Here is a 24,909-nt window from a genome sequence, read left to right as displayed (position 1 = left end):
ACAATAAAATTAAAAAGGGACACTTTATTTTTATTGTTATTAAAAGTGCATCCAATTTAAAAATATATATTTTATTATTCTTTTATTGCAATGTTGTTTATCTAAGCAATTTTAATCAATGCTAACTCGTAGTTTTAGGGGTTAAATTAAAAAAAAATTGGATGAAAAATATAATTGGAGATTCTTTTAATATTTTTTAAAAATGGAGGGGCGCATTTTAATTTTTTCCGAAATGCATGAGCATCTATTCTGTTGATGAATAAAAGGGTTCGGAACGGTGAGGTAGGGTTTCAGCATTTCTCCTGGTCACGGTCGCCATGGCGTCATCCGAACCCCCGACAGCCTCGCAAGCGCCCCCGTCGTCCGTCGACGGCGTGGCCGATGAGTTGGCCGGTACGACCCTCAGCAAGAAGCAGGCCAAGAAGCTGGCCAAGAAGGAGGCCAAGGAGGAGCGCAAGCAGCAGACTTCCGCGTCGGCGTCCGCCGCCCGGGATGACTCCGCGGAGGCTGATCCCTTCGCCGGCAACTACGGAGAAGTACCGGTTGAGGAGATCCAGTCCAAGGCCATCAGCGGCCGGGTGTGGACCGAGATCGGCGCGCTGGAGGCCCAGCTTTCCGGCCAGTCGGTGCTCGTCCGGGGAGTCGCCCAGACGATTAGGCCGGTGAGCAAGAAAATGGCTTTTCTTGTTTTGAGGCAGTTCACGAGCACCGTGCAGTGCGTCCTCTCCGTCGATAAGGAATCTGTGAGCCCCCAGATGGTGAAATTCGCAACAGCGCTCAACAAGGAATCGATTGTGGATGTCGAAGGGATAATTTCAGTTCCCAAAGACCCGATAACGGGAACGACTCAACAAGTAAGTTGCTTACTTTTTTTTTTGCCATCGGCTGTGTTCGAAAGTTCAGTTTTTGTCTATGAAATTGACGTTTGATGCGAAGAAATTAGTTCGAGAGTGTGAATTGTACCATTTATCAAATACTATAAAATAAAGAATTCAGAGATCTGAGAGTACCTACTGGTAATGACAGAGCACATGAAAATTTCTGTTCAATTTTGTATCTTGTATTTTCCCCCTCTAGCCGAACTGTTTTCAACTTTTATCAGACGAATCTCAATATCTTACGTCACATGCCATACGAGATTGCTCGACTTGCTAACTGCTTACGTAAGTTTTCTAATATTAGACATCAATTTTACCTGTTTATTAGCTGTATGCATGGTCTTACTCTTCTTCCATGTTTCTTGCTTGATTTCAGTATCTTAGTCTGTTATGTCTTTTACAACAGAAATGATTGCCAGTTTAGTAAATGTACATTTAAGTGGGAAGGCGACTTAATCACCTGAAACTTTTCTGCAGGTGGAAGTTCAAATTAAGAAACTCTATTGTGTCAACAGATCTGTGCCTAATCTTCCTATTAATATTGAAGATGCAGCACGGAGCGAGAAAGACTTTGAAAAAGCAGAACAGGTGAGTTGTGAAACATGAGATTCTCAATTTTACTTCATGACAATCAGCTAAAATTTTTGCAGTTTAATACTGGAAGTAAAACTTTGGATTCTTTTTTTTTCTGAAATAAATCAAAGACTTAATTTACGGATGACAGACTGGAGAGCAACTCGTTCGTGTTGGTCAAGATACACGTTTGAATTATAGAGTTCTTGATATACGGACTCCTGCAAATCAGGCAATTTTTCGAATTCAGTGTCATGTCGAGGATGTAAGTTCTTATCATGTTCTTTCGCTGGCTTTTCCAAATGTTTTTTTTCGTACTATAAATTTTACATCAGTAAATATTGTTTAAATTTAGATTCCAAATACACTTGTAACATTACTTCCTTTTGTTTAATTGCTCGTTTAGAGGCCCTTTATAGAAACTAAATTCCATTGGCCATCCATTTGTGCCATGTGCAGATATATTGTCTGTATGTTGTTTACCAAATTCTTTGTGACTAACTAAAACTATCTGTTTTTTGCAATCTTGAAATAAAAGCAGCACTTTTCATCATCAAACATGAGTGCCCGTTTTGTGTCCATTTACATTTGAAATACCTGTTTCTGGAATTCATTAGATCGAGACTATCTTGTGAAAAACATGTTTATAAACCTTTAACTGTATATCTAGGTGTTTAGGCGATTTCTGCGGTCTGAGGGATTTGTTGGAATACATTCTCCAAAGTTGATAGCTGGTTCTAGTGAAGGCGGTGCAGCTGTATTCAAGCTTGACTACAAGGGGCAACCTGCATGTTTGGCACAATCACCACAGCTCTACAAACAGATGGCAATATGTGGGGGCTTTGGGCGTGTATTTGAAGTTGGATCTGTTTTCAGAGCAGAGGATTCATATACTCATAGGCATTTATGTGAATTTGTTGGGCTTGATGTTGAAATGGAGATTAAAGAGCACTATTTCGAGGTGGGATTGGCTGATTACATCCTCTGACAAAGTTAGTTTATTCATGCAAAACTTGAAGATCTCTTAATGTTTCTTGCAGGTTTGTGATATTGTGGATCGTTTATTTGTTGCAATTTTTGATGACCTGAATGAGAACTGCAAAACCGAACTTGATGCCATCAATAGACAATACCCTTTTGAACCTTTGAAGGTGAGACTGTATCATTTATGTTGTCAAAAGATGTTGAAAAACTATATAAATAATCTTCTAGAAAATCTTGTCTAGTACTATATCATGTTTTTCTTCACAGTAACGTGCCTTTTCTTTTATTGTGTTTTCTGATGCTTTTATCATCATCTTTCAGTATTTGAGAAAGACTTTGAAACTTACTTTCGAGGAAGGTATTCAAATGCTTAAGGTGAATATCCTTTACTACAGTTTAAGAACTTGTTCATTTTTTTAGTATCTCCTTGTTGAAAATCACTTATCAGCAACCACTTCTTGTCATTATGTTGTGGCCATGGGTGTGTTGCGTTCCTAGTTATTTAAAGAGCTAATGCAATGAAGAATAGGCTGATAGAGTTGCCATTATGTTGTGATGTGTTGCTGCACTAAATGAAATCAAACTTTAACTTGTGGAAGTGGTGCATCTAGTGTATGTAACTTCTATAGGGATCCGGAGATCTTTTGTGCTGTCTTAATATACAGTTATGACGCTGTGTATATCGAGTAAAAGATGTCAGTATAAAAAAGGGCAGCCCGGTGCACGAAGCTCCCGCCATGCGGGGTCCGGGGAAAGGATCCATTGTACGCAGCCTTACCTTGCCTTTGGCAAGAGGCTGTTTCCAGGATTTGAACCCGTGACCTCTAGGTCACATGTCAGTATGTTGAATCAAATACTGTCAGGAATGCATGTTGAAAGCATTTTTCGTTGCAATATGATAGCTAATGTTATCATGTTTTACAGTAGTCCTACTTGATGAAAAAAGGGAAATAATAGTATTTAGTAGTTGTTAAATTGAAATCAAATTCAGCACTATAAATACTTCACAAGTTTTGCAGCTCTGAGCTGGGCAGTTACATTGTTCTCAACCTTTTGAGGATAGTTACCACCTTCACCTGTTTTTAATAGATGCTTACTATTATTCCCATGTTTTTCCACCTTTTAAGAAGTTAGTTTGATTGGTTCTACAGGAGGCTGGAGTAGAAGTTGATCCTCTAGGTGACCTGAACACAGAGACTGAGAGGAAATTGGGCAGGCTTGTCCGTGAGAAGTAGTTTTCTTTTTTCTTGTTCCTTCCTCACCTGATTCATTTCCTAGTTGTACCAGAAGCATTGCTGAAAATTCACAATTTTCCCTTCCAACACAGGTATGACACTGATTTCTACATACTATGCCGGTATCCTTTGGCTGTAAGACCATTCTACACTATGCCTTGCTATGACAATCCAGCATACAGTAACTCGTTTGATGTTTTTATTCGAGGTGAGAAATGCTGCATTGTAACTAATTTTGAAATTTTTTATCTTGTGCTTCTGATTGCTGTTATTTGTCATGTTCATGTGCACACAAAAAAGCAAGTTAATGCAAGCTGAAATTCTGCCAAGATAAACCGGAAAACTCCATTATGGTGCAAGCTGTTGTCTTTAACCACCATTCCACAGTTCTTGATCATGTAATAATGTGCGTCCCAGAAATTGCTTCATAAAACATTGGTAGAGTATGGAGAGAGATCCAGGAACTCTTTCTTGAAACAATAGGTGGTAGTGTAGAACCCTAGCATTTGTCTTAGAAGTGCACTTTGACATGCTATTATAGCTCTGTAAACTTCACTCCCAATTAGCCATTTATATAGCAAAAAAACAATCCATTATAAAATATGATCAATCCATATTACTCAATTTGTTGCAGTTACATTGTGATCTAAATGCTTTGACAATTCTACCTATGGTCATTATGATTTCTCTTTTCTGAGTTTTCTTCTAGGTGAGGAAATAATCTCTGGAGCTCAAAGAGTACACCTTCCAGAACTATTAACCACTCGCGCAGAGGCATGCGGAATTGATGTAAAAACAATATCATCCTACATCGACTCCTTCCGGTATTTATCTTTCTTGATTACTTGCTATTTATAAATTATTTCTTCCAATGTTCATTTTATGATCACTCCTTTTGTGATTGCATGGATTCTAAAATTCATGTTGTATATTTTGGTTGGCACATAGCCATAAGTATTGTGCTTTTAGTAGATGCATATTATGCTCCTTTTATTCCACTTGAAATACTTCACTGAGCTGCATATTTTCCTCAAAAAACATGTTAGTTGGAAAACAATTTCTAGTGTATGATCGTTATAAATATTATTGAACTAGCATGAGGGTTATATACTACTATGCAAATCCATGTAGAACTGTATACCGCATAGTTCAAATTCTTTCAAGGTTGTTAAATGTCAAAAGAAGGAGCCAGTTCTATAATCTGGAATGTTTTGGAAAATTGATTGCTCACAGTTTTGGGTTCAACTAGCTAACTTTTAGGGTTAACTTTTCAGATACGGCGCGCCGCCTCATGGTGGGTTCGGTGTCGGCTTGGAGCGTGTGGTCATGCTCTTTTGTGCCCTTAATAACATCCGAAAAACATCACTCTTCCCCCGCGATCCACAGAGGCTCACTCCATGAGGTCTAATGGGAGAAGTTGCTTTTCTATCATTGGCCAAGTTGAAGAACATTCATCGAGTTTCGTCTTTTGTCAGTTACTCAAACACTGTTGATGAATCCATTTTAAGTTACAAAGGAGGTGGTTTTTGTTTAGATTGAACAGCAATGCAATCTTATCTGTCAAGATGTCTGTTTTGATTTCTGGATTGTAGTATCTTTTTTGTTATTTGTTTGGATAAATGATTACTGTTATCTTTAAATTATGTTTTCGATGTGTTATCAAATAAATTTAAGTTAGATCTTATTGTGGTCCTTATATGTGTGTTTACGTGTGCATGATTTAGATGAATATACAACTATCCAATGACTTAGAGCATCGGACATGGCAAAATCTTAGCATAGGCGATTGGAGAAGACAAGATCATCAAATTGTCAAGTATAAAAGTTGACCATGTTCAAGGCGATCGAGTGACCTTAGCTCCGGGTGATTGGAGAATCATCCAAATGACGGGAGAAGGCGAGATCAACAAATGATTAAGTATATAAGTTGACCATGTTCAAGACGATCAAAAATATTCTAGGCGATTAAAAGCCGCTGCTCAGTCATCTCGACCATTTGTCTAAATAAATTAGAGCAACAACCATGTTAGTAATTTTCAAGTGACCAAAAGAAGTTTTTAGATGAGCCGTTATATTGTTATATTGAGATGAAATATATAAATAGGATTAAAATTCGAAGAAAACAAAATTCTCATTGTTTGTATTCAATGATTGTAAGAAACTTCTCCATTTTTTATATTTCCGAAGAGGAAAAGATAGTGAATTAATGCTTTAGTACATAATTCTTTTCGTCTGCAAAAAAAACACATATAAATCATCGAGCCTTTTATTTATTTATTTTATTAATGTGATTTTTTTTCTTATTTCTAATTATCCTTGCCTCAAAACCAGATTTTAAAATTTTAAAATTAAATATTTATCATCATTTTTGAACGGTATGCGTTCTAAGAAGTTGTCTACAAATATTATTCTCTATCTTAATTAGACAATATCAAGAATTCAAGTATGGCTAAGAAAATTTAGTTTGAATTCTTCCTTCATATTGTTACAGTTTGGGATAATAAGTCGATGGTCAATTATAATCTTTTGTGCTCAGTTTGATCAATAAATGAAAATGAATGAACTCCATGTGTAAGTAAGCATTAGGATCAAATTAAAGGGAAAAAAATACCTTAAAAATCATAACTCGGAGAAGAACACAAAGCAACACGACGATAAGAAGATTGCAGATCGTCTAATCAAAATCACATTTTGATTGTGAAAACACCTTGATTTAGGGAAATACATAACCAGATTACGATTTTCAATATGAATGGTTCTGGATTCAATCACAGTCTGGAAATCCTCGGAAATTGTTGGAAATGAAGCCTTGTGAGGGCAGAGAGGAGACTTCGAATCGCTGGGCAGCCTTACCCGTCACTCGAGCGGCACCTCGACGTCGCCGTCGGAGATCTCCTGCTGCAGATCCTTGGGATCCTTTCCGTCGACGGTGCATCCGACGGAGACGCAGGTGCCGAGGATCTCCTTGACGGTGCCGGCGAGATCCTTCGCCATGGAACGCGGCCGCATGACGCGCGCGATCTCGACCACGTCGTCGAGCGAGATGTTGCCGTTGTGCTTGATGTTCTTGGTCTTCTTGCGGTCGCGCTCCGGCTCCTTGAGGGCCTTGATGACGAGGGCGGCTGCGGAGGGGACGACGGCCACCTTCGCCTGCCGGTTCTGCACGGTGAGCTTGACCGTCACGCGGAGGCCCTTCCAGTCTTTAGCTGTCTCCTTGGCGATGTCCTCGCCCACCTTCTTCGGGGAGAGACCCAGCGGCCCGATCTTTGGGGCCAGCGAACTAGCGGCCCCGACCTCGCCGCCGGTTACACGGACGTAGACGTCAACCACCTGCGTTGGATCCAGCTTGGGCGGCATTGCGGCGGGGGACGACGACTAGTTTTCTTGCTTAGGGTTTGGAAGAGAAGCCACCGTTAGCTACGAGCAAGCTTTATATAGAGGCGTCCTTTACATTTTTATCCATGAAATTAAGAAATACAACATGGAAACTTTTCATTTTTCCTCTGGAAGTTTATTTTATTTCCAAAATATCCTCCAAACATCTAGTTCCCTATCTTCTCTCTTTTTTTTTTTCTTTTTCATTTTTTTTGTTTCTACTTAATTATTTTCTAAACATCAAATCTTCAAACTCTTTGACGACATAACTTTTTTTCCCCATGGATCATCAAGCAAATGACATGTTTAACAAACAAATATCTTATCCCAAGTGGTAAGCATGAAGACGTATATTGACTGAAGTTCCAAGTTTGAATTCTCTTAGTAACATATAGTTATTGACTGTGGTGTTGTTTCAATAATACACTCTTATCAACATAATAATATTGTGCCTCTGTCTTAGTGATCAACTGTAATTTATCCAATATAATTTTGTCCTTGAGACATAACTGAATTGGTTACGTCGTGAAATACCCTTCTCCATCATGATCAATTTCAATTTTACTTCCTCATAAATAGTCGTGGGACCACTAAAGTGACAAATTCTATGTTTTACAAAAGAGAACTTCTCATTTTGCTCCTTAAACCTTACCTTTTTTTATATCCATCCCAAAGTTTTTAAAATAATCAAAATACCACTACTACTATTAACAGTCGCACCATGATCTTTAATCTCAACCACACACAAAAAGAAAAACAATATGTTGATTCATGTTGCAGTAAGGAAAATAAGAAACCAAAAACAAAAACAAAACTCAAAACAAGAAAGTGCAAAAGGTCAGCAAACAAGTGCAAACAATAATTGTATTGTCATGCAATAAAAAAAGGATGATGGCTTGTATAATTCTGAAAAACCACATCCTTTAGTTGTAGTAATGTAGCTGTTGAGCAGATGAAAGATTGGGGTAACCTTCATAGATCACCTGAGAACCACCAATCCCTGCTGGAGCCTGGGCAGCAGCAAGGCCATGTTGGCCGATCATTGCTCCGGCGGCCGCCTGACTTAAAGCGAGTTGACGCTGATATGCCAGGAGCTCAGTAGCTGTAAAACCTTGGAGATCTGGCATCGGAACAAGCTGGAACGGGGGAACAGGAGGCGGTAGTGGATTAGAAGTTGTTCCTGGTGGAGTTGGCTTGGTGCCCCAAGAACACTGCAAGAGTTATTGGATCATCTAAATAATGTTAAATGTATACCAGAAGAACTCCAGAACAAGCCAGTACTTTTCAATAAAATGTAGCAGAAGTGAGCACATACTTTCATTGATTTTCCACAAACTATCCCTCCATTAGCCATTTGAATGGCCAAAGCAGCTTCGTCATGGCTACTGTATCTCACGAATCCAAATCCTTTATCCCTTTGTATCCTCACTTCCTCGATCACACCAGCCCCTAGAATATGGAATTGGCGATGAAGCTCAGTTTGTGTTACCTGAAAAATTATCGCCAGGTGAATTCATACATTGACATGGAACAAAAGGAGGAAAAATAGAGGCAAACAAAGAGCAAGATATGATATTGAAGTCTAAATGATAGGCAGGAGTTACCTCATGGGCCAGATTACCGACATACACTGTTGTGTATGCAGGGTTGTTCTCAGGGATCATTTCATTTGCACTCTCTTGGGCACCATCTGTTCCTATCAAATGATGCAATGTGAGTTCTCTTTAAATTGCATCATATATTGGCATTTTGGTATGCATAGCAGCAGCACACATGATGTGTTTCAAGAGAAAAGCCAACTCTTGAATTAGAGAACTTGAGGATCTACACAATCTTAGCAAGTAAATCTTAGCAAGCTCACCAGGGTTGCTACTTCCTTCTGTCAAAAAAACTGCATTCTGATCCTCACTTTGTGGTTTGTCTTCTCCAGTAGTCTTGGTTGCCCAATTGCACCTTATTTGTCGGCTTCCAAGCCATTTGCCTGGAGATAAGGGGTTCCCATTAACCCATGAAAAATAAATTAGTCAGGAAAAATATTGAAATTACAAAAGCAGTAAATACAACCCTACCAGTCATGTCGTTAATAGCATTTTGAGCCTCCTGCAAAGTTAACATGACAGTAAGGAAAAACAAAGGATTTTGCCTTCTGCGTTTTGTGAACAGTAGTAGACTAGCTTCAGATCAAACACAAGTTAACATGTTACAAGTAAAAAGTATAACAGTGGTTACAAGTTATGACTACCAAACAAACAACTTGGTTCCACTTGGTCAATTAAATCAACTAAAGTTAGTTTGAAGGCATGTTTATAATGTTATTGTTTTCAAGCTGTTGGAACTTTCCAACAGGTAGGAATTAGGGGCATCCAGAAAAGAACAATCAAACCGAAACAGCTTTGGACTTTCAACGAACTAGACCGAATTTTAGTCTGTCAAATGGAATTGCGGCTCCAGATCAAGCTTTGGATCCTCCTATAAAAACCTTAACAAAAAGCTAGAGCAAATTTGACTTTAATTCAAACAACAGTAAACATTTATTTCACTAAAACATTCTTAAAAATTGAATATCTGAAAAAGCCGACCAACTCAACCTAAACTTGGATGAACAATAACAAAAAATGTCTATGAAATCTGAAATGTGGAAAAAAAAAATCAAATTTTTATATCAAATAGAACAACCGAGCTGTTACACAAAAAAAGTATTGGTTGTGACACATTTGAAACCCCTAAAAATTAGTAGTAAAGAAAAAAAAATCTGAAGTTTCTGAGAATTACTTTCATACCTGTTGGTTGCGAAAAGAAACAAAGCCAAATCCTCTAGAGCGCCCAGTTTTATTATCCCACATAACCCGTGCATCACTAAAGATTGAAAATAAGTTATCAAGGTTCATTTGCAAATGCCTGAATTTTATCTTCTATATTAATTAATCACTTGCTGTGCTACTTTCTTTGTCATAAGCTAAATAATTCTGATCTGAGCACAAGGAAAACATGTGAATGACTTACGAACAACTAGGGTATACTGAGAAGCATGCAAAAAGTGTTGCATCAGTGACCTCAGGACTCAAGTCACCAACGAAAATATGGTAATGTCCTGCTCAAATTGAAATTCAAAGCAAAATAGGTTCAAGTGAAAATTGTTTGGGGATGTACTGATCACCCCCAACAGAAACTGGTTCAGTAGTCTGAAATATATACCAGAAGTGTCTTCCCTTTGACCACTGGCATATGCCCAATTCACCTTGATTGCCTGGCCATATCTGCAGTAGTTCAATAATATGAAAGATCCGAAATAAAAATTATCATATACAGGAAAATATGCCATGCATCTTAAAGAGATCTTACATCTGTCGTCCGTGTAATGACATGATTGCAAGAGCTGCAGATCTTCGATCATGGTAATCAACAAACCCAAAAGAAGACTACAAAATAGAAGATACATAACAACATTAGGAGAAATTTCAAATATTAAAATGCACTTATTTCTGTTTCCTTTGTTACTCTATAGAAGTTTCCACATGCTGACAATAAATCAACCAACTAGAACAGATGACAGATACTATTTCAACGGAACAATATTCCAAGAATTATGTGATTCTTATTGGATTTGATCACTCAATGAGCAGTTCAAACACTACTCAAGCCCTGGCAATTCACCATCCAAGTTGCCTTGCTTGGTTGAGTACTAGAAGGAAGAAATCCATTCTATATTATCTATAATGCAGGCTTTGAGCAGCCAATCTAAAAGTATTTGCCAATGGGGACAAGGGAAGAGATCAAATTAGATGTCTGCAAACACTTTGACACTTTGCCCGTAGGACTTCAAATTGCTGGTGCACAAACTTCCAAAGGACAGAAATCATGTTAGATTGAGCTGAAGATATTCTGCAATATTCACTTAGTCATTTTACCACAAAATTATCATATCCGTACGATATTCTTAATGTCTTAAACTCAGTAAGGATTTTCAAACTTTTAATCAGAAGGAATCAACCTGTAAATTTATTTTCTGCCATCAATACTAATATATAATTGGGAAATCTTTAGCCTACCTAATTATAGTGGTGCAAATTTTGGTGAGGCATCACAAATATTTTTTTCCCCAGCGCATCACTATGATGTTGCATCTAGTTACACAATATGTTGTATTTCCTCAGCCTCCAACAGTGTCATATTTGCTACAATAATATTATCCGATGGAAACCAGAAAAGCAGCTGTTACTAGTCACACACACACACACACACACACATATAATATTCATCCATCAACATCCACCATGGAGTTCATGACGCAATAAACTAAAACAATACAATATGCATGATGGCTTGCTGCTTAGCTCCATCTCCCAGCAATCCTACTCGAATGACAAGAAAATCTATCACAGTCTCCAATATCTAAGGACTACCTAATCCACGTGGACCCCATCTTTTACATACCATTATTGATGCCAATAGAATGCAGATCATCTAAGACAAAAACCATGGCCCTATAAAATCAGTATACAGAAAAGGGGAACAGAAAAGCCCTGAAGTTAAATAATGATTCAGCTCTAGCATCTTCAATATTTGATGACAACCTTGTCCACATGAACAAAATCCTAAAAGATAATATTAGAGATGCCAATAGAACGCAGATCATCTTAGATAAGAAACCATGCCCAGTAAAATCAATATACTTAAAATAAAAGTTCCAGTTCCTGGACTAACTATAAAATGTTCATTTATTAAGCTTTTTTCAAGGGTTTCATATTGCTAGAAACCCTTCTCAAGTTCCACTAGGAGAGCCATTGTTTCTAAACTCTCATCCAAATTTAGTCCTACTTGCAAAACCACATGTTGCATGCAACTGTATTTTGTCTTCATTCCAGTTATATGCTTTCACAGTCAAGCACAGGTTTGATTATAGAATAAACTAAAAAAACTACCTAGAACATGTTATAGCTTAATAATCATCTTCTTCATGTTTAACACAGACCAGAATCTACTAAAGTAATCTGGCATTTCCATCTAAAAACTAAGTGATGCCAAACAAACAAGATTGTGGTTTCACAACTTCAATAAGTAAAGGAGTCAGTGATTCTAATAAGAGTACAAAGAATGACCCATCGTCTTAAGGATAAAAGATGCAATAGATGTGATCCAGGAAAAAAACCTTTTCTTTTCTGATTAGTTTGCATCCTTCAAGTGAACCAACACTTTGAAAAACTTCTGCAAGCAGGCTCTCTGTCACATTTGGATGGATATTGCCCACATACCTAATAAAACAAAGGAATAAAAAAAGAATCAACGATCAAGCTGAAATATTTAAAATTACATACAAAAGCTTTAGGATATAAGGAAATCCAGATTTTCAATAATGTCTTACTAACAGAAAATGTGTCCTGAAGAAGTCTGAAGTTAGGACAGACTAAATGTGCAATCTTTTAGGACATTCACCAAAATCTATCCATTGGGAAGTTACTATGAAAATGACCTTCATATGCAATGTTTGAAACAAGTGGGCTGGAACTTTGAAAGAAAAATGGGGAAAAGGAAATAAAAAGAAAGGTGAACAAAGAAAAACAACCCACAAAGAGGCACTCACACACTACGGCATGTAGATGGATCAAAACCAGGCGGAAGATTGCCACTTGGAACAGGCTCCATCTGCAAAATGTGAGTGTAAAGAAAAAAGAAAAAAAAACTAGAGAAACTATAGTTATCCTAACAACTGGGGAAAATAAAAAATCAGAAAAACACTAACAACAATCGGACATGGAATTCCAATTCGAATCCGCTTATGCAATGAAACCTAACAAGGGAATTTATAAATGCAAACGAATTTCTACTGCATGCTCTGATCAGTAAAATCCAAGAATAGAAATCAACTGATCCAGATATTAGTAAAACAAAAAAGGGATATTGATCAACATCTCTCTCCAAGTAAAGGCAAGGCTGAAAATTTCAAACCCTGCCTGGAAGACATATGAGTGGGAATCACATCCACCACTTGTTTTGGAGTATAATTCACAGGAGAAATGTTAGAGATAAAATCATATGATATTAGCGTGAAACATATTAGAATGCTAAAACTGTAACTCCATACAGAAGGTCTTCTTTAGTAGAGTGTTTTAGAAACAGTCAAATCCAAGTCATAACTTTCACCTTAGATTATATGTAAACTACAAATAGAGAAAGTAACAAATAAAAAAGGAAAAATAATCATTGGATTCGCACTTACATAATCAAGATGTTATATAAGTGAGTAACAGATCCAAACACTTACATTTGGAGACATATATGTAAAAATGCCATCTTTGAAATCTAGGGAAGGATGCAATGACAATAATTTCACTCAATCAAAGGACTGGAAAAATGTGTGGAATCATTATGGAACAAGGAAAAAGGAAAATACAGGAGCATGGTCTGAGGAATAATGGTTAAATATCAAAATGGATAAAATGTTAAGGGATGATAAAAGAAGCATAAGAGCCTCCAGCCAACTAAACATAAAAATAAAAAGAGGTAAGAGAGCTAGAATTACTGGCTCGCAGCAAATAATGACTGAAATCCAAGCAAATTGGCATCATGTTCATCACTCCATAGCCCAGTAAAAAGAATTGCACGCAACAGAAACTTTGTAACAGAGAACTTGAGCAAATGAAGCGAGTTCTGAGATTGATGACAACAAGATTACTAAGGGGTAGATATTATGATGGAAGAGTCTGAATATACTCAATGTGGTTAATAATCTTTTTTGAAATAAAGGAATGCAAGTACCAGGTGACAGTGCATCTAAAAGGGTTTTAAGTTTCGCACTCTAGCTCTTGTAAGAACTTTTCTAGTAGTTAGCCTGCAAATATCTTTTTGACATAAATAGAGTCTGAAAATAACTTATTATGAATATGATACCTTTTTCAGATAATATATATGAAGGCAAGCCTCTGTTTTGAAGAAGGCAAGTCTCGTACTCATGACCTTGTCAACAACTTCCAAGGCCCTTAACCATCTTGACTAGATGGCACCTTTTCAAATTTGATATGATACTTGCTGCCTTACGTATAAGCTAATTAATTGAGCACGTATGTCATATTTTATTTTGTTGTATAGTTGCGGTGTGACGTCAAGAGTCATGATAATGCTATCAAGTACATCTCAAAAAGAAAAATGGCACTTGTTAAGCAGGGAAGCATTCAGGGCACATGGAATGACCTCAGCATGAGCCCAAAGTAGAAGGGTGGAGCAGCAGCATATACAAATTATCCAGAAATAGAAATGATTATAAGGATTATAAACAGCCAAAATGGAAATAGGAATATGGTTCCTGCAGATCGTTACCTACCGAAATTTGCCCAATGAGAAAATCCAAGCATTTTACCCTTGATGCCCCGAGGATGTTCAATTTTTATCATACGCATGTCCAGACCAAAATTCAGTAATGCAATTCAATTCCACTGGAACCAGTGATTCATGAACAGGGGAAAATTTTCAGGCTTTTAAAATGTTAGATGCGATTCCTCCATGTTGTTCTTTCGAAACTAAATGGTAATCAAAATCCTCAATTTCCATAATACATTCGACTTTGAATGTATATGGAAGCTCATGGAGGGCATGGGTGGTCAAATGACTCCTATAAATTTGTGTACAACCTCGAGACAAAGTGACACAGGCTGACCTTTGACGGGGCGAATTAAAGCCGGCTCAATACAGGAATGCTTACTCGACAACAATCGAGGATACTCGTGCGTGGATACATCACTATCTACGAAGAAAGATAACAAACTGTCATAAAGATCGCAACCACACCTGCGACATGGCGGCAGCCAAGACCCCGGAATGGTAAAGCTGCTGCTGCTGCTGGAGCATGACCTGCTGCATCAGAGCCTGCTGCTGCTGCAGCTTCAACCTCTGATTCATGTCGAAGTGATCAAATGGAGGGGAAACCTCGGGATCGGCCGATCGAGGACAGAAAACGGTAGATTGGCGAGAATAAAAAAGGATCGAGAGGGATGGATGGGCGCGAGGATGAAGGAATCGGGAATGGAGAAGCACCTCTCTCCTGTGGCTCGCTCCGTTCTCCCAGCGACGAGAAGGGGAAGTGGAGGAAGAAGAGCGATTCTTGCTTCCTTTCTACAGACGAAAATAAATAGGCAAAAAATAGCGAAGCCTATTGGTAAAAATATATCAAATATTAGGGGTTATAAGTAAAAAATAACATGAAACATTTTTTTAAACCCCAAATAATTATTTCAATTTTTTAATAGCCCCTACAATTTAGATATTGTTAAAAAGCCATAAATTGAATCATACTCGAAGAAGAAGAAAAAATATATTATTCGTTTAATTATTACATTAAAAATTCATTTAATTATTAAAAATTATGTTTTTTTTTCTTTTTAAGGTGTTTAATACATAAATTGATGGTATCCCTTGAATTTAGCTTTAAAGTTATTAAAAATAAGCAAACAAAAACAACAACTCATGGAGGTAGCCTTAAATTTAGCTTTACATTGTTGGAAAAGCAATTGAGTTTAGTAGGATGAACTGTGTCCATTGTTTAATTATGTCCTCTTTGACATTCATTCGGTTGAAAGAAAAGAATCCAAGAGTTTCATTGTCGTAGCGGGATCGTGTTCTTTGTGTTCTTTCCGATGATGTTTCGCCTATGTGGATCGACTATTTAGTTGATCCGCATCAGGTTCATTAGATATAGATTGATTCGGAGCATATTTTGGCTTTGGTTTAGAAAGTCAAGATTTTGGAAAAAAGATTTCATGGGCTTCCTTTGTTGCTTCAAATCATCCGACCTACGAGAAGAGCCTTCGATAGAGGAACATCGCGCGAGAGTATACAACAACCCATTGACCTCTCTTGTTAATAACCTTTCACTCACCTCAGGTGCGGATCTCTTCGTGTATATAACTCCATCTACATCCACATGGTTCATGCAATCTTGTACCTAGCTCAAAGCTATGAATGGCGCGAAAAATGTGCAGATACCGGAAACCATAGATCGATCGCGGAGGCAATCTTGCGGTTAGGGAACAACCCCAATTCAACAGTTGTTTTTACATTCGAACAACTCTTGGCTGCGACTCTCAACTTCAAAGCGGAATGCTTCCTCGGCGAAGGTGGCTTTGGAAGAGTTTACAAAGGTCATCTCGAGGACACAAACCAAGTACTGAAATCCGAGAAAGAGTGCAAATGATCTCTTATTTATTCGTCGAATTTTTCTTCACATTTTCTGATCGTCTTGCAGGATGTAGCGGTTAAGCAACTCGAAAGGAATGGTTTGCAAGGGAATCGAGAGTTCCTTGTCGAAGTGCTCATGTTGAGTTTACTGCATCATCGAAACCTCGTCAACCTAATTGGCTATTGTGCCGAAGGAGACCAAAGAATCTTAGTCTATGAATACATGGCATTGGGCTCTTTAGAGGATCATCTACTCGGTAAACCATGAATATAGACGATGTTTGTTTCTTTATCGATTTTACCGAGAGTTCTATTTGTAAATTTTGGTTGAATTGAGTCTGACAGATCTTCCACCAAACAAGAAGCCGTTAAAGTGGATTAGAAGAATGAAAATAGCCGAAGGAGCTGCGAAAGGATTGGAGTATTTGCACGACACGGCGAATCCTCCCGTGATATATAGAGATTTCAAAGCGTCTAACATTCTTCTCGACGAGGAGTACAACCCAAAGCTATCTGATTTCGGCCTTGCAAAGGTCGGGCCGATCGGCGATAAGAGCCATGTCTCAACAAGGGTGATGGGCACTTATGGCTATTGTGCTCCGGAGTATGCACTCACAGGGCAACTAACCAAGATGTCTGATGTGTATAGCTTCGGTGTGGTGTTTTTGGAGATAATAACCGGGAGGAGAGCTATCGATTTGTCGAAACCTTCAGAAGAGCAGAATCTCGTGCACTGGGTATCCCCTTTTTTTTATAAATTAGTTCTCTTGACGATCATCATCGGCATTGCTTCTGATCGAATTCCATGAATTGGAGCAGGCAGAACCACGGTTTAAGGATAAAAGGAGATTCGTGGAGATGGCTGATCCATTGTTGGAAGGGAGATACCCCCTGAAGGGCTTGTACCAAGCCCTCGCGATCGCGGCAATGTGCCTACAAGAGGACGCAACCAATCGACCTTTGATCAGCGACGTGGTGACTGCCCTCGAATACTTGGCGAACCCAGCGGAGGACCCCAAGGAAGCCGCACCAGTAAGCCTACCGGCGGCCGGTTCCGCAAAAGAAAACGGCATTGGCCAAGAAGAAGGTGGATCCGCCTTGCAAGACAATAGTGAACGAGAAGCTCATAGCTCATCGAGACACAAAGGAGAGAGTATGGATAGAATGTAATAATATTCTGAAGAACACAAGTAAAAAAAAAAAAACAAAAAGAGAGGAATGTAATTATAATTAGACATTCAATATATTTCATTTCTTTTCTGATTTTTGACGTAATTAAATATTATATTAATTCTTAACATTCCTACTAAACATGTTCTAAATATTTTTGTCCGACAAAGTCGTATCCTCGCCCACCCACCCACACACCCACCCACCCACAGACTTAAAAATAGGTGTATTTCTTTGACTTCCCGCCTTCTCTACCTTGTTTCCTGCCCATGGATTTACCCTTCCAAAACCAGTAATCGAATTATTAATATATTAATTATTTAAATAGTTAGTTAATAATGATACTCACCTGCCAAACCTTGGTGTTCTTCTAAACTCATCCTATAAATATAACCCAACCCGTTGAGGCATTTCATCGAGCACCCCAATGGCGATCTCCGGGACCAGGTTAGCGGCGCTCGCTCTCTTCGCCGTGGCCTCCGCCTACCTTGTCGAGTTCGGGCAATTGCCAGTGGCGGCGTGCATTCCCCTTCTCTTCGTCCTCCCGTTCTTTTTCGTGACTTATGGCGGCGGCGGGGGTAAAACTCCGCCTGGCCCCGTCGCTTTGCCCATCTTTGGCAACTGGTTGCAGGTGGGGAACGACCTCAACCACCGGAATCTGGTGGGGATGGCTAAGAATTACGGAGATGTGTTCCTGCTGCGGCTGGGCGTGCGGAACCTGGCGGTGGTCTCCGACCCCAAGCTGGCCGCCGAGGTGCTCCACACGCAGGGCGTGGAGTTCGGCTCGCGGCCGCGCAACCTGGTGTGGGACATCTTCACCGACAGTGGCAAGGACATGGTGTTCACGGAGTATGGCGACCACTGGCGCAAGATGCGCCGGATCATGACCATGCCCTTCTTCACTAACAAGGTGGTGGCGCAGTATCGGGGGATGTGGGAGGAGGAGATGAACGCGGTGGTGGAGTGCCTGCGGACGGCGCCGGCGGAGGGCGTCGTGGTGCGCCGCCGCCTCCAGCTCATGCTCTACAACATTATGTACCGGATGATGTTCGACGCGCGGTTCGAGTCGGCGGAGGACCCCCTGTTCCAGCAGGCTACGCGGTTCAACTCCGAGAGGAGCCGCCTCGCGCAGAGCTTCGATTACAACTACGGCGACTTCATCCCCATCCTGAGGCCCTTCTTGAAGGGCTACTTGGAGAAATGCAGGGACCTGCAGACCCGCCGGCTCGCCTTCTTCAACGATAACTATGTCGAGAAAAGAAGGTACCTGACCAAATCGTTGGAATCGATACCGCTACCACGAAAAGACTTGATTTTGCCCTAATTTTTCGATTTCGGAACAGGAAGGCGATGTCCGCCAGAGACGGAAGCAGCGACCGGCTGAGGTGCGCCATGGACTACATCCTCGAAGCAGAGATGAACGGAGAGATCAGCTCCGACAACGTCATCTACATCGTCGAGAACATTAACGTTGCAGGTAATCAATTGAACCATGGATTGTGCATAAATCGATCTTACACTTACCAGTTGATTGATCGATTGATGGATGTGGAATGCAGCCATAGAGACGACGTTGTGGGGAATGGAGTGGGCATTGGCGGAGCTGGTGAACCACCCGAGTTGTCAGAAGCGGCTCCGAGAGGAGCTTCAGCGAGTTCTGGGCGAGGAGCCGGTGACGGAGACAAGCCTGCCGCGGCTGCCGTACCTGCAGGCGGTGGTGAAGGAGACGCTCAGGCTGCACTCGCCGATCCCGCTGCTGGTTCCCCACATGAACCTCGACGCGGCGAAGCTCGGTGGGTACGAAATCCCCAAGCGGACGAAGGTCATCGTGAACGCGTGGTGGCTGGGGAACAACCCGGAGTGGTGGGTGCGGCCGGAGGAGTTCCGGCCGGAGAGGTTCCTGGAGGAGGAAGAGGAGGTGGAGGCGGTGGTAGGCGGCGGGAAGGTGGACTTCCGGTTCCTTCCCTTCGGGGTGGGCCGGCGGAGCTGCCCCGGGATCATCCTGGCGATGCCGCTGCTGGGGCTCGTCGTGGGCAAGCTGGTGAAGGAGTTCGAGATGGCGCCGCCTCCGGGGACGGAGAAGATCGACGTGACGGAGAAGGGAGGGCAGTTCAGCTTGCAGATCGCGAAGCACGGCACCATCGTCTTCCGCCCAATCCTTGCGGCGTGAAGAAGCGGACATGAATCGCCGTCTGCTAAATGATAATATAATTCTTGGGAGGGGCAAATAAGTCATATTAAGAAATAAAAGGTGTATTGTTTGTTTTTTTTTCAAATGTAATTTATCAAAAGGGTTCATTAAGTTTTCAGCATTTACAATACATTTTAGAAGTTAACAAAAAACGTATGTAATTTTCAAAATACCTTCTGCCCAATACATAAAATTGTCTAAGAGTGTTTTTGGCTATATCCAAAAAGCCCAAAACTTTTGAACTCTAAACCTTTAGTAATTTTAAAATTAATAAATTATCCTTATTTTTTATTTTTATTGCATGGAAGTTAAAAGTTCAATTCGATTAATTTAAAATTTTATTATTTTTTTAAATACCTTGCTGATATGATAGATTCCATGATCACCCATGATCATCTACGAGAGATAAACCTCGAAAAGAATTATTTACTTTAATATAATGTTTAGTTTTCACAAATATGTATTTAAGATTTCTTAAAAATATATATATTAATATATATTTGTAAAAATTATTATATTGAATAATCTTTATTGTTGATTCATTTTCGACGCAAGAAATGAGTTATATATTTTTTTCAAGAGTGATTACTTTTAGATAAATCTACTTTACTATTAGATGTTCAATCAACTATTTGTGCCTCAATGCATATCAAAGAGAACCAACTAGCTCTAATTCGAATGGTATTTCACTTGTCTCTCGTGATTTATCGTGAGGCCGACCGTGTGAGACCATTGAAATGATAGATTTCATTTTTTTTGCATTCTTGAATATTAATCAATTCAACCTCCCAAAACCAATAAACACCGTCTTGTATAAGATCCTAACAAATTTACGTGTACAAGATCCCAACAAATGTACTATACACAGATATAACAGAAAATATTCGAGACAATTTCTTTCTTTCTAAATGAAAATCATCAATCAGATCACAAACGTTATTGCTCATACTAAAAGCAAAAGAAAAATAAAAGGAATTGAAAAAACAAAGGAATTCAGAACTCCTCCGACATACTAAAAGCGAAAGGAGTCGGATTTATGTTTGAATCCTCTCCCCAAAAAAAGAGGGAAAAGGGATGAAAAAGAAACATCAAAACAAACACATTGGAGAACTGTAAGATCCATGGACGAATTCTTCCTCGAATCATATGTTTCGGCGAGGAGAGATTGTTACCGACATTGATCAAGCATTGGTTCTTGAGAGGAGACGGGAGAAGCTGTTGCAGGAGGTGTAGTTGCGGTGCCGAGAGCCGTTGGCGGCGGCGGCGGAGGGGCTGAGATCAGAGAAGAGGAGAAGGAAATCCTCTAGGGTTAGATCACCGTAGCGAGCCTCGTCTTGATCGAGGGCGTCAAGGATGAACTCGAAGAAATCCGGGTCGCAGGGGAAGGCGAAGGCGCCGGCGTTGCGGCTGGGGAATCCGTACTCCCCCTCCGCGAGGCGGAAGAGACCTGAGAAGGCGGGGAGGCTGAGGAACCGGATGCGGATCACGAAGCGCTGTCGATCGGGCCCAACGTAGACGGCAACGTATCCCGGCGGGGGCGAGGAGCCACCGCCCGCGACGGATCCGCAGCCGAGGGTGAGCGCCCGCCACCTGAGCATCATGTGCTTCAGTTTCCAGATCTTGCCAAACTTCTCCACATTCTTCATCGCGGCCGCCGGCGCCGCCGTCTCTCTCTCTGTCTCTAGGGAATTAAATCGAACAGGTGGACGAAGATGGCGAGGAAAGAAGTCGGAGCTGGGATATCAATTTATAGGAAGAGAAACATATTTTTGCCCCCAAAGTTTTAAAAATTACGACTTAATCTCTTTTAACTCCCTCTCTATATATTAATATGATTTCAGGCCTTTTATTAAGGCATAGTTTTTACAAGTCCAAGATAAAATTAATTTAATTTAAATCTTTTCTTAAATAATTCCTATTTGAATTCGATCTTATTATTATTATAATATATTTTTGGAGAAAACTTAGAAGATAGTAAATATTTGAAATTGGAAAATAAGCCTAGATATGAGTTATACTTTAGAATTTTCATTTCCAAATTTAAAAAGGAAACTAGGGTTTGAAATAACAATTCAATTAATACATTCACTATATAAAAAAATTCCCTTAAAGTTTATCTTCTATCGTATGGTCAAATAACTAATTATTTATTTTTCTTAAAAATAATTAAAATAAAGTTTATTTATTGGATTTACGTGTCACTTGTAAAATATTGGTCTTGAGGCCCAATCACGTCACGATGGTTACACGTGAGGGTATTATCGTTATTAACCAATCTTACGATGGGCTTTTATGACTACATGGTTTATTTCCACGTAAGTATAAAAGAAGAAGAGCCGTCGATTAGGGTTAGCGAATTGACGTCGGCGCGAGGTCGTAGAAGTGAGAAATGGGCGTCTTCACCTTCGTGTGCCGCAGCTCCGGCAGTGAATGGACCGCGAAGCAGCTCTCCGGCGATCTCGAGGCCTCGGCTGCTTCGACCTTTGATCTCCAGCGGCAGCTTGTCCGTGCGGTGCTCGGTGTCGACTCCTCCGGCGGCGTCCAGTCGTCCTTCTCATTGGTCTCCCCGTCTTCAGCCGTCTTCCAGGTGAGAGATCTGATCGACCTTTACATTGATCTTGCTGTTGAATTGATTATATCTTGCACACCCTATAAAACTATGCGGTTCTGTTCAGTGCTCGTTTTTGTGCCTTTCGTAGTATTCTGATTAGCGTTGGATTTTTTCTTCGATAAATCTAATGATCTAATTTATAATTCTTTTGATCCATGTTAAAGTTAGATATTTGAGCAATTTGACTTGAACAATTGATTCAGTGAAATCATATTTTTTTGAATAAATGTAACTAAAAATGGCATTTTCAAGAGAAGCAACAACTACTTAGCTTATCAACTTGCTGAGATACTGACTCTGCCTTGTTCATTTGTATTCCTTGGGGTGAATAGTCCGATCTGTTAAAACAATGCCCGTATTAGTTAGAGCATGGATAGACATGGAAGAAGAGTGTTGGCTAATGATGTTTCTTCCCACTAAAACCTATTTCTCCTTTTAAAGAATTTTTCCTTGTTACTTTTATATTAGTCAGTAATCACAAATCTGATCAGATTAGTATCTTGTTCTGCCATAAATCTAATGATCTAACTTAGAATTCATTTGATAAACCTTAGAATTACAGATATGGAATTGGAAGTACAATGTATCATACTCTATTAATTGAGTTGATAAAAATGAAACCGTAGCATAATTTTGATAGAGTAAGAAATAACTGCATCTGGGTGACTTGAATTGACATGTTTACAAAATTGGCCGGCTTTAAAAAAACCTATAATAAATTTTTTACAATATGTATGGTAATTGTTTAGACAGAGTGTAATTAATCTCAGTCCTTATAAAATTTCTTTTTTTAATATATATATATATATATATATATATATATATATATAGAGTCCTGATCTCCTGCGCGACCCACTGTACGCGATACCTGCGCACCGCTCCGACCCACCGCCGTTTCCACCGCCGTCGCGCCGCCGTCCGGTCACCGACGGCCGCCGGACCGGATGCGTTGGAAAGCCAGCTCGCTGGCGCTCCGGCCGGGGCCGGATTCCTGCCGGATTGTGGCCGGAATCCGGCCAGAAACGCGACAGAAAGGCTGTTGGCCGATTTCAGCGGAAATCGGCCGGATTCCGGCCGAATTTGGCCGGAATCCGACCACCGGACCCCGCGCCGGTGAGTTGCACATCCATCAGCGCCGGTCCGGTGGCCGGAGATGGCCGGATGCCGGTGAACAGCTGCGGTGAAGGAGCAAACGTCCGAGGAGAAACACTGTGCGTCGATCGGAGAAACGGACGGTCTCGATTGCTTCGCGCACGGGGAGCGCAGGATAGCGGAGCGCAGGAGATCAAATTTCTATATATATATATATATATATATATAATTACCTTATTTTTTAAAATTTTGTATCAACTTGAGAACATGAATTGCCACCCCTAGCTACATAGCATATCACCTTTCTAAGAGAGTTACTCTGCATAGGGCCTTTCTTTTCCTTTTGGATGAATAGTTTTTTCTGCTTATTGACCGTGCCATTTAAATTTACTCTCAAAGTTTTTATGATTGTAGAGCATAATACCTGTTTGATGTTTCACATATTAAAGTTTATTATAGCGATACAAATTCTATGATGAATAAAAAAATAAAAAAGATTTAATGTAAAAGGGAAATTAGTTATATCTCAAATAGATGGTAAAATCTGAGAAAATAAGTTGCGGACTTGGTCAAAAGAGATCATTAGAGTGAGAAAAGAAAGATTAGTTCTTATTGGAATTATGATTAAATTGATTTGGATAGCCTTAATGATACAGGCTCCATAGAGCTTGTAGTTGATTCCAAAAAGTTACCACAAACATAGGTTCGGGATGAATGTAAGTGATCCAAGCAAATCAAATGGTTTGTATGGCATCCTAATCTTGCTCATACTTGTCTGTTCACTATTTATATTTCTTGCATTTCTGATCCACGTACTTATGTGGCTATTTGATATCCTATGCATTAATTTTTTTGGCTACTTTATGCACTATTTGTCTGCAAGGCTAAACTTCACCCCCACTGCAATTCACCATTCAGCGATCTCTCATATTATCGATAATTTATAGCCTCAGTAGTTTCGCCATGCTCATAATCCTCAAACTATGTGAATGTCAAAACCATTTGCTGGCCAGATTGAACTCTTTGCACCAATCTTATTGCCACTTCATGTGTATTTGTGTTATATGGTGCAGGTAATCATCGGCGGTGGAGGTGGTGGTGCATTCATCGCCGGTGGTGCTCCATCAGGCGCTGCAGCGGCAGGCTCTGGTGGCGGAGCAGCAGCTCCTGAGGCACCTCCTGCCGAGGAAAAGAAGGAAGAGAAAGAGGAGAGTGATGAAGACATGGGATTCTCCCTCTTTGATTAGTTGGGTTCCAAAAACATTTCTATTTTCTAAGGGCTTCTGTTCTAAGTCTGATGGTTATTGTGCTTGGGGAGATTATATCATTATGACCGAGTTTTATTAGACAAACCTAAATATCTTGTTTGATGATTATAAAAGCTTTGATCCTTGAATCTAAATTTGTACTTTGATCCCGTCAAGTTAAATCTAAATCTGTAATTCATTTCATCTAATTCCTCTATTTTCTAAAAAGAATTTGAAACTCGATGAGTGGCAGAAAATTTTTATACAAAATTCTCTGTAATATGATTATTTAAATTAGATTTAAGTACTTAATTTCATTTCATAATAATTCGGGCACCTGAATTAATTATGAAATATCAAAAAATGGTATAGATATATAAATGGA

General features: G+C 39.7%; 7 protein-coding genes across 8 annotated transcripts; 4 read left to right on the top strand and 3 right to left on the bottom strand.

Annotated features, from left to right (window-relative positions):
• The first annotated feature begins 299 nt into the window (after positions 1 to 299).
• Positions 300 to 5,352, top strand: LOC141847357 (aspartate--tRNA ligase 2, cytoplasmic-like). The gene is made up of 10 exons (XM_074735390.1): positions 300 to 854; positions 1,356 to 1,466; positions 1,603 to 1,716; positions 2,122 to 2,412; positions 2,492 to 2,602; positions 2,757 to 2,810; positions 3,587 to 3,666; positions 3,763 to 3,878; positions 4,380 to 4,494; positions 4,945 to 5,352. The coding sequence occupies exons 1-10, from the start codon at positions 318 to 320 to the stop codon at positions 5,069 to 5,071; spliced, it is 1,656 nt and encodes a 551-aa protein (XP_074591491.1). The 5' UTR covers positions 300 to 317; the 3' UTR covers positions 5,072 to 5,352.
• Positions 5,353 to 6,263: 911 nt separating this feature from the next.
• Positions 6,264 to 7,060, bottom strand: LOC141847621 (large ribosomal subunit protein uL11-like). Its single transcript, XM_074735673.1, has one exon. The coding sequence runs from the start codon at positions 7,025 to 7,027 to the stop codon at positions 6,527 to 6,529; it is 501 nt and encodes a 166-aa protein (XP_074591774.1). The 5' UTR covers positions 7,028 to 7,060; the 3' UTR covers positions 6,264 to 6,526.
• Positions 7,061 to 7,850: 790 nt separating this feature from the next.
• Positions 7,851 to 15,111, bottom strand: LOC141847315 (RNA-binding protein 208-like). Of its 2 annotated transcripts, none has more exons than XM_074735327.1 (12): positions 14,828 to 15,111; positions 12,627 to 12,688; positions 12,195 to 12,297; positions 10,388 to 10,464; positions 10,241 to 10,302; positions 10,049 to 10,136; positions 9,826 to 9,901; positions 9,115 to 9,145; positions 8,907 to 9,026; positions 8,650 to 8,741; positions 8,361 to 8,534; positions 7,851 to 8,256 (listed from the first exon to the last, which is right to left on the bottom strand). In XM_074735327.1, exons 1-12 carry the CDS (start codon positions 14,936 to 14,938, stop codon positions 7,969 to 7,971), a joined length of 1,284 nt encoding a protein of 427 aa, XP_074591428.1. In that variant the 5' UTR covers positions 14,939 to 15,111; the 3' UTR covers positions 7,851 to 7,968. The 2 variants fall into 2 exon arrangements, with proteins under 2 accessions (XP_074591428.1, XP_074591429.1); XM_074735328.1 differs by having other exon boundaries at positions 8,650 to 8,735.
• A 684-nt stretch (positions 15,112 to 15,795) lies between these two features.
• LOC141847043 (putative serine/threonine-protein kinase PBL23) lies at positions 15,796 to 17,383 on the top strand. Its single transcript, XM_074735033.1, has 5 exons — positions 15,796 to 15,919; positions 16,018 to 16,199; positions 16,281 to 16,470; positions 16,559 to 16,950; positions 17,033 to 17,383. The coding sequence occupies exons 1-5, from the start codon at positions 15,796 to 15,798 to the stop codon at positions 17,381 to 17,383; spliced, it is 1,239 nt and encodes a 412-aa protein (XP_074591134.1).
• A 427-nt stretch (positions 17,384 to 17,810) lies between these two features.
• Positions 17,811 to 19,704, top strand: LOC141847450 (cytochrome P450 CYP73A100-like). Its single transcript, XM_074735497.1, has 3 exons — positions 17,811 to 18,646; positions 18,727 to 18,860; positions 18,943 to 19,704. Exons 1-3 carry the CDS (start codon positions 17,811 to 17,813, stop codon positions 19,551 to 19,553), a joined length of 1,581 nt encoding a protein of 526 aa, XP_074591598.1. The 3' UTR covers positions 19,554 to 19,704.
• A 1,051-nt stretch (positions 19,705 to 20,755) lies between these two features.
• Positions 20,756 to 21,220, bottom strand: LOC141847042 (auxin-responsive protein SAUR50-like). Its single transcript, XM_074735032.1, has one exon. It carries the CDS (start codon positions 21,218 to 21,220, stop codon positions 20,756 to 20,758), a length of 465 nt encoding a protein of 154 aa, XP_074591133.1.
• Positions 21,221 to 21,938: 718 nt separating this feature from the next.
• Positions 21,939 to 24,679, top strand: LOC141847451 (large ribosomal subunit protein P3-like). The gene is made up of 2 exons (XM_074735498.1): positions 21,939 to 22,161; positions 24,351 to 24,679. Exons 1-2 carry the CDS (start codon positions 21,964 to 21,966, stop codon positions 24,522 to 24,524), a joined length of 372 nt encoding a protein of 123 aa, XP_074591599.1. The 5' UTR covers positions 21,939 to 21,963; the 3' UTR covers positions 24,525 to 24,679.
• The last annotated feature ends 230 nt before the right edge of the window (positions 24,680 to 24,909 follow it).

Source organism: Curcuma longa, chromosome 16 (assembly GCF_044706935.1).
Source record: "Curcuma longa cultivar G26 ecotype Majalengka, Jawa Barat chromosome 16, ITB_CL_G26_1.1, whole genome shotgun sequence".
Classification (NCBI taxonomy): Eukaryota; Viridiplantae; Streptophyta; class Magnoliopsida; order Zingiberales; family Zingiberaceae; genus Curcuma; species Curcuma longa.
This window is presented reverse-complemented; position numbering and strand designations above follow the sequence as displayed.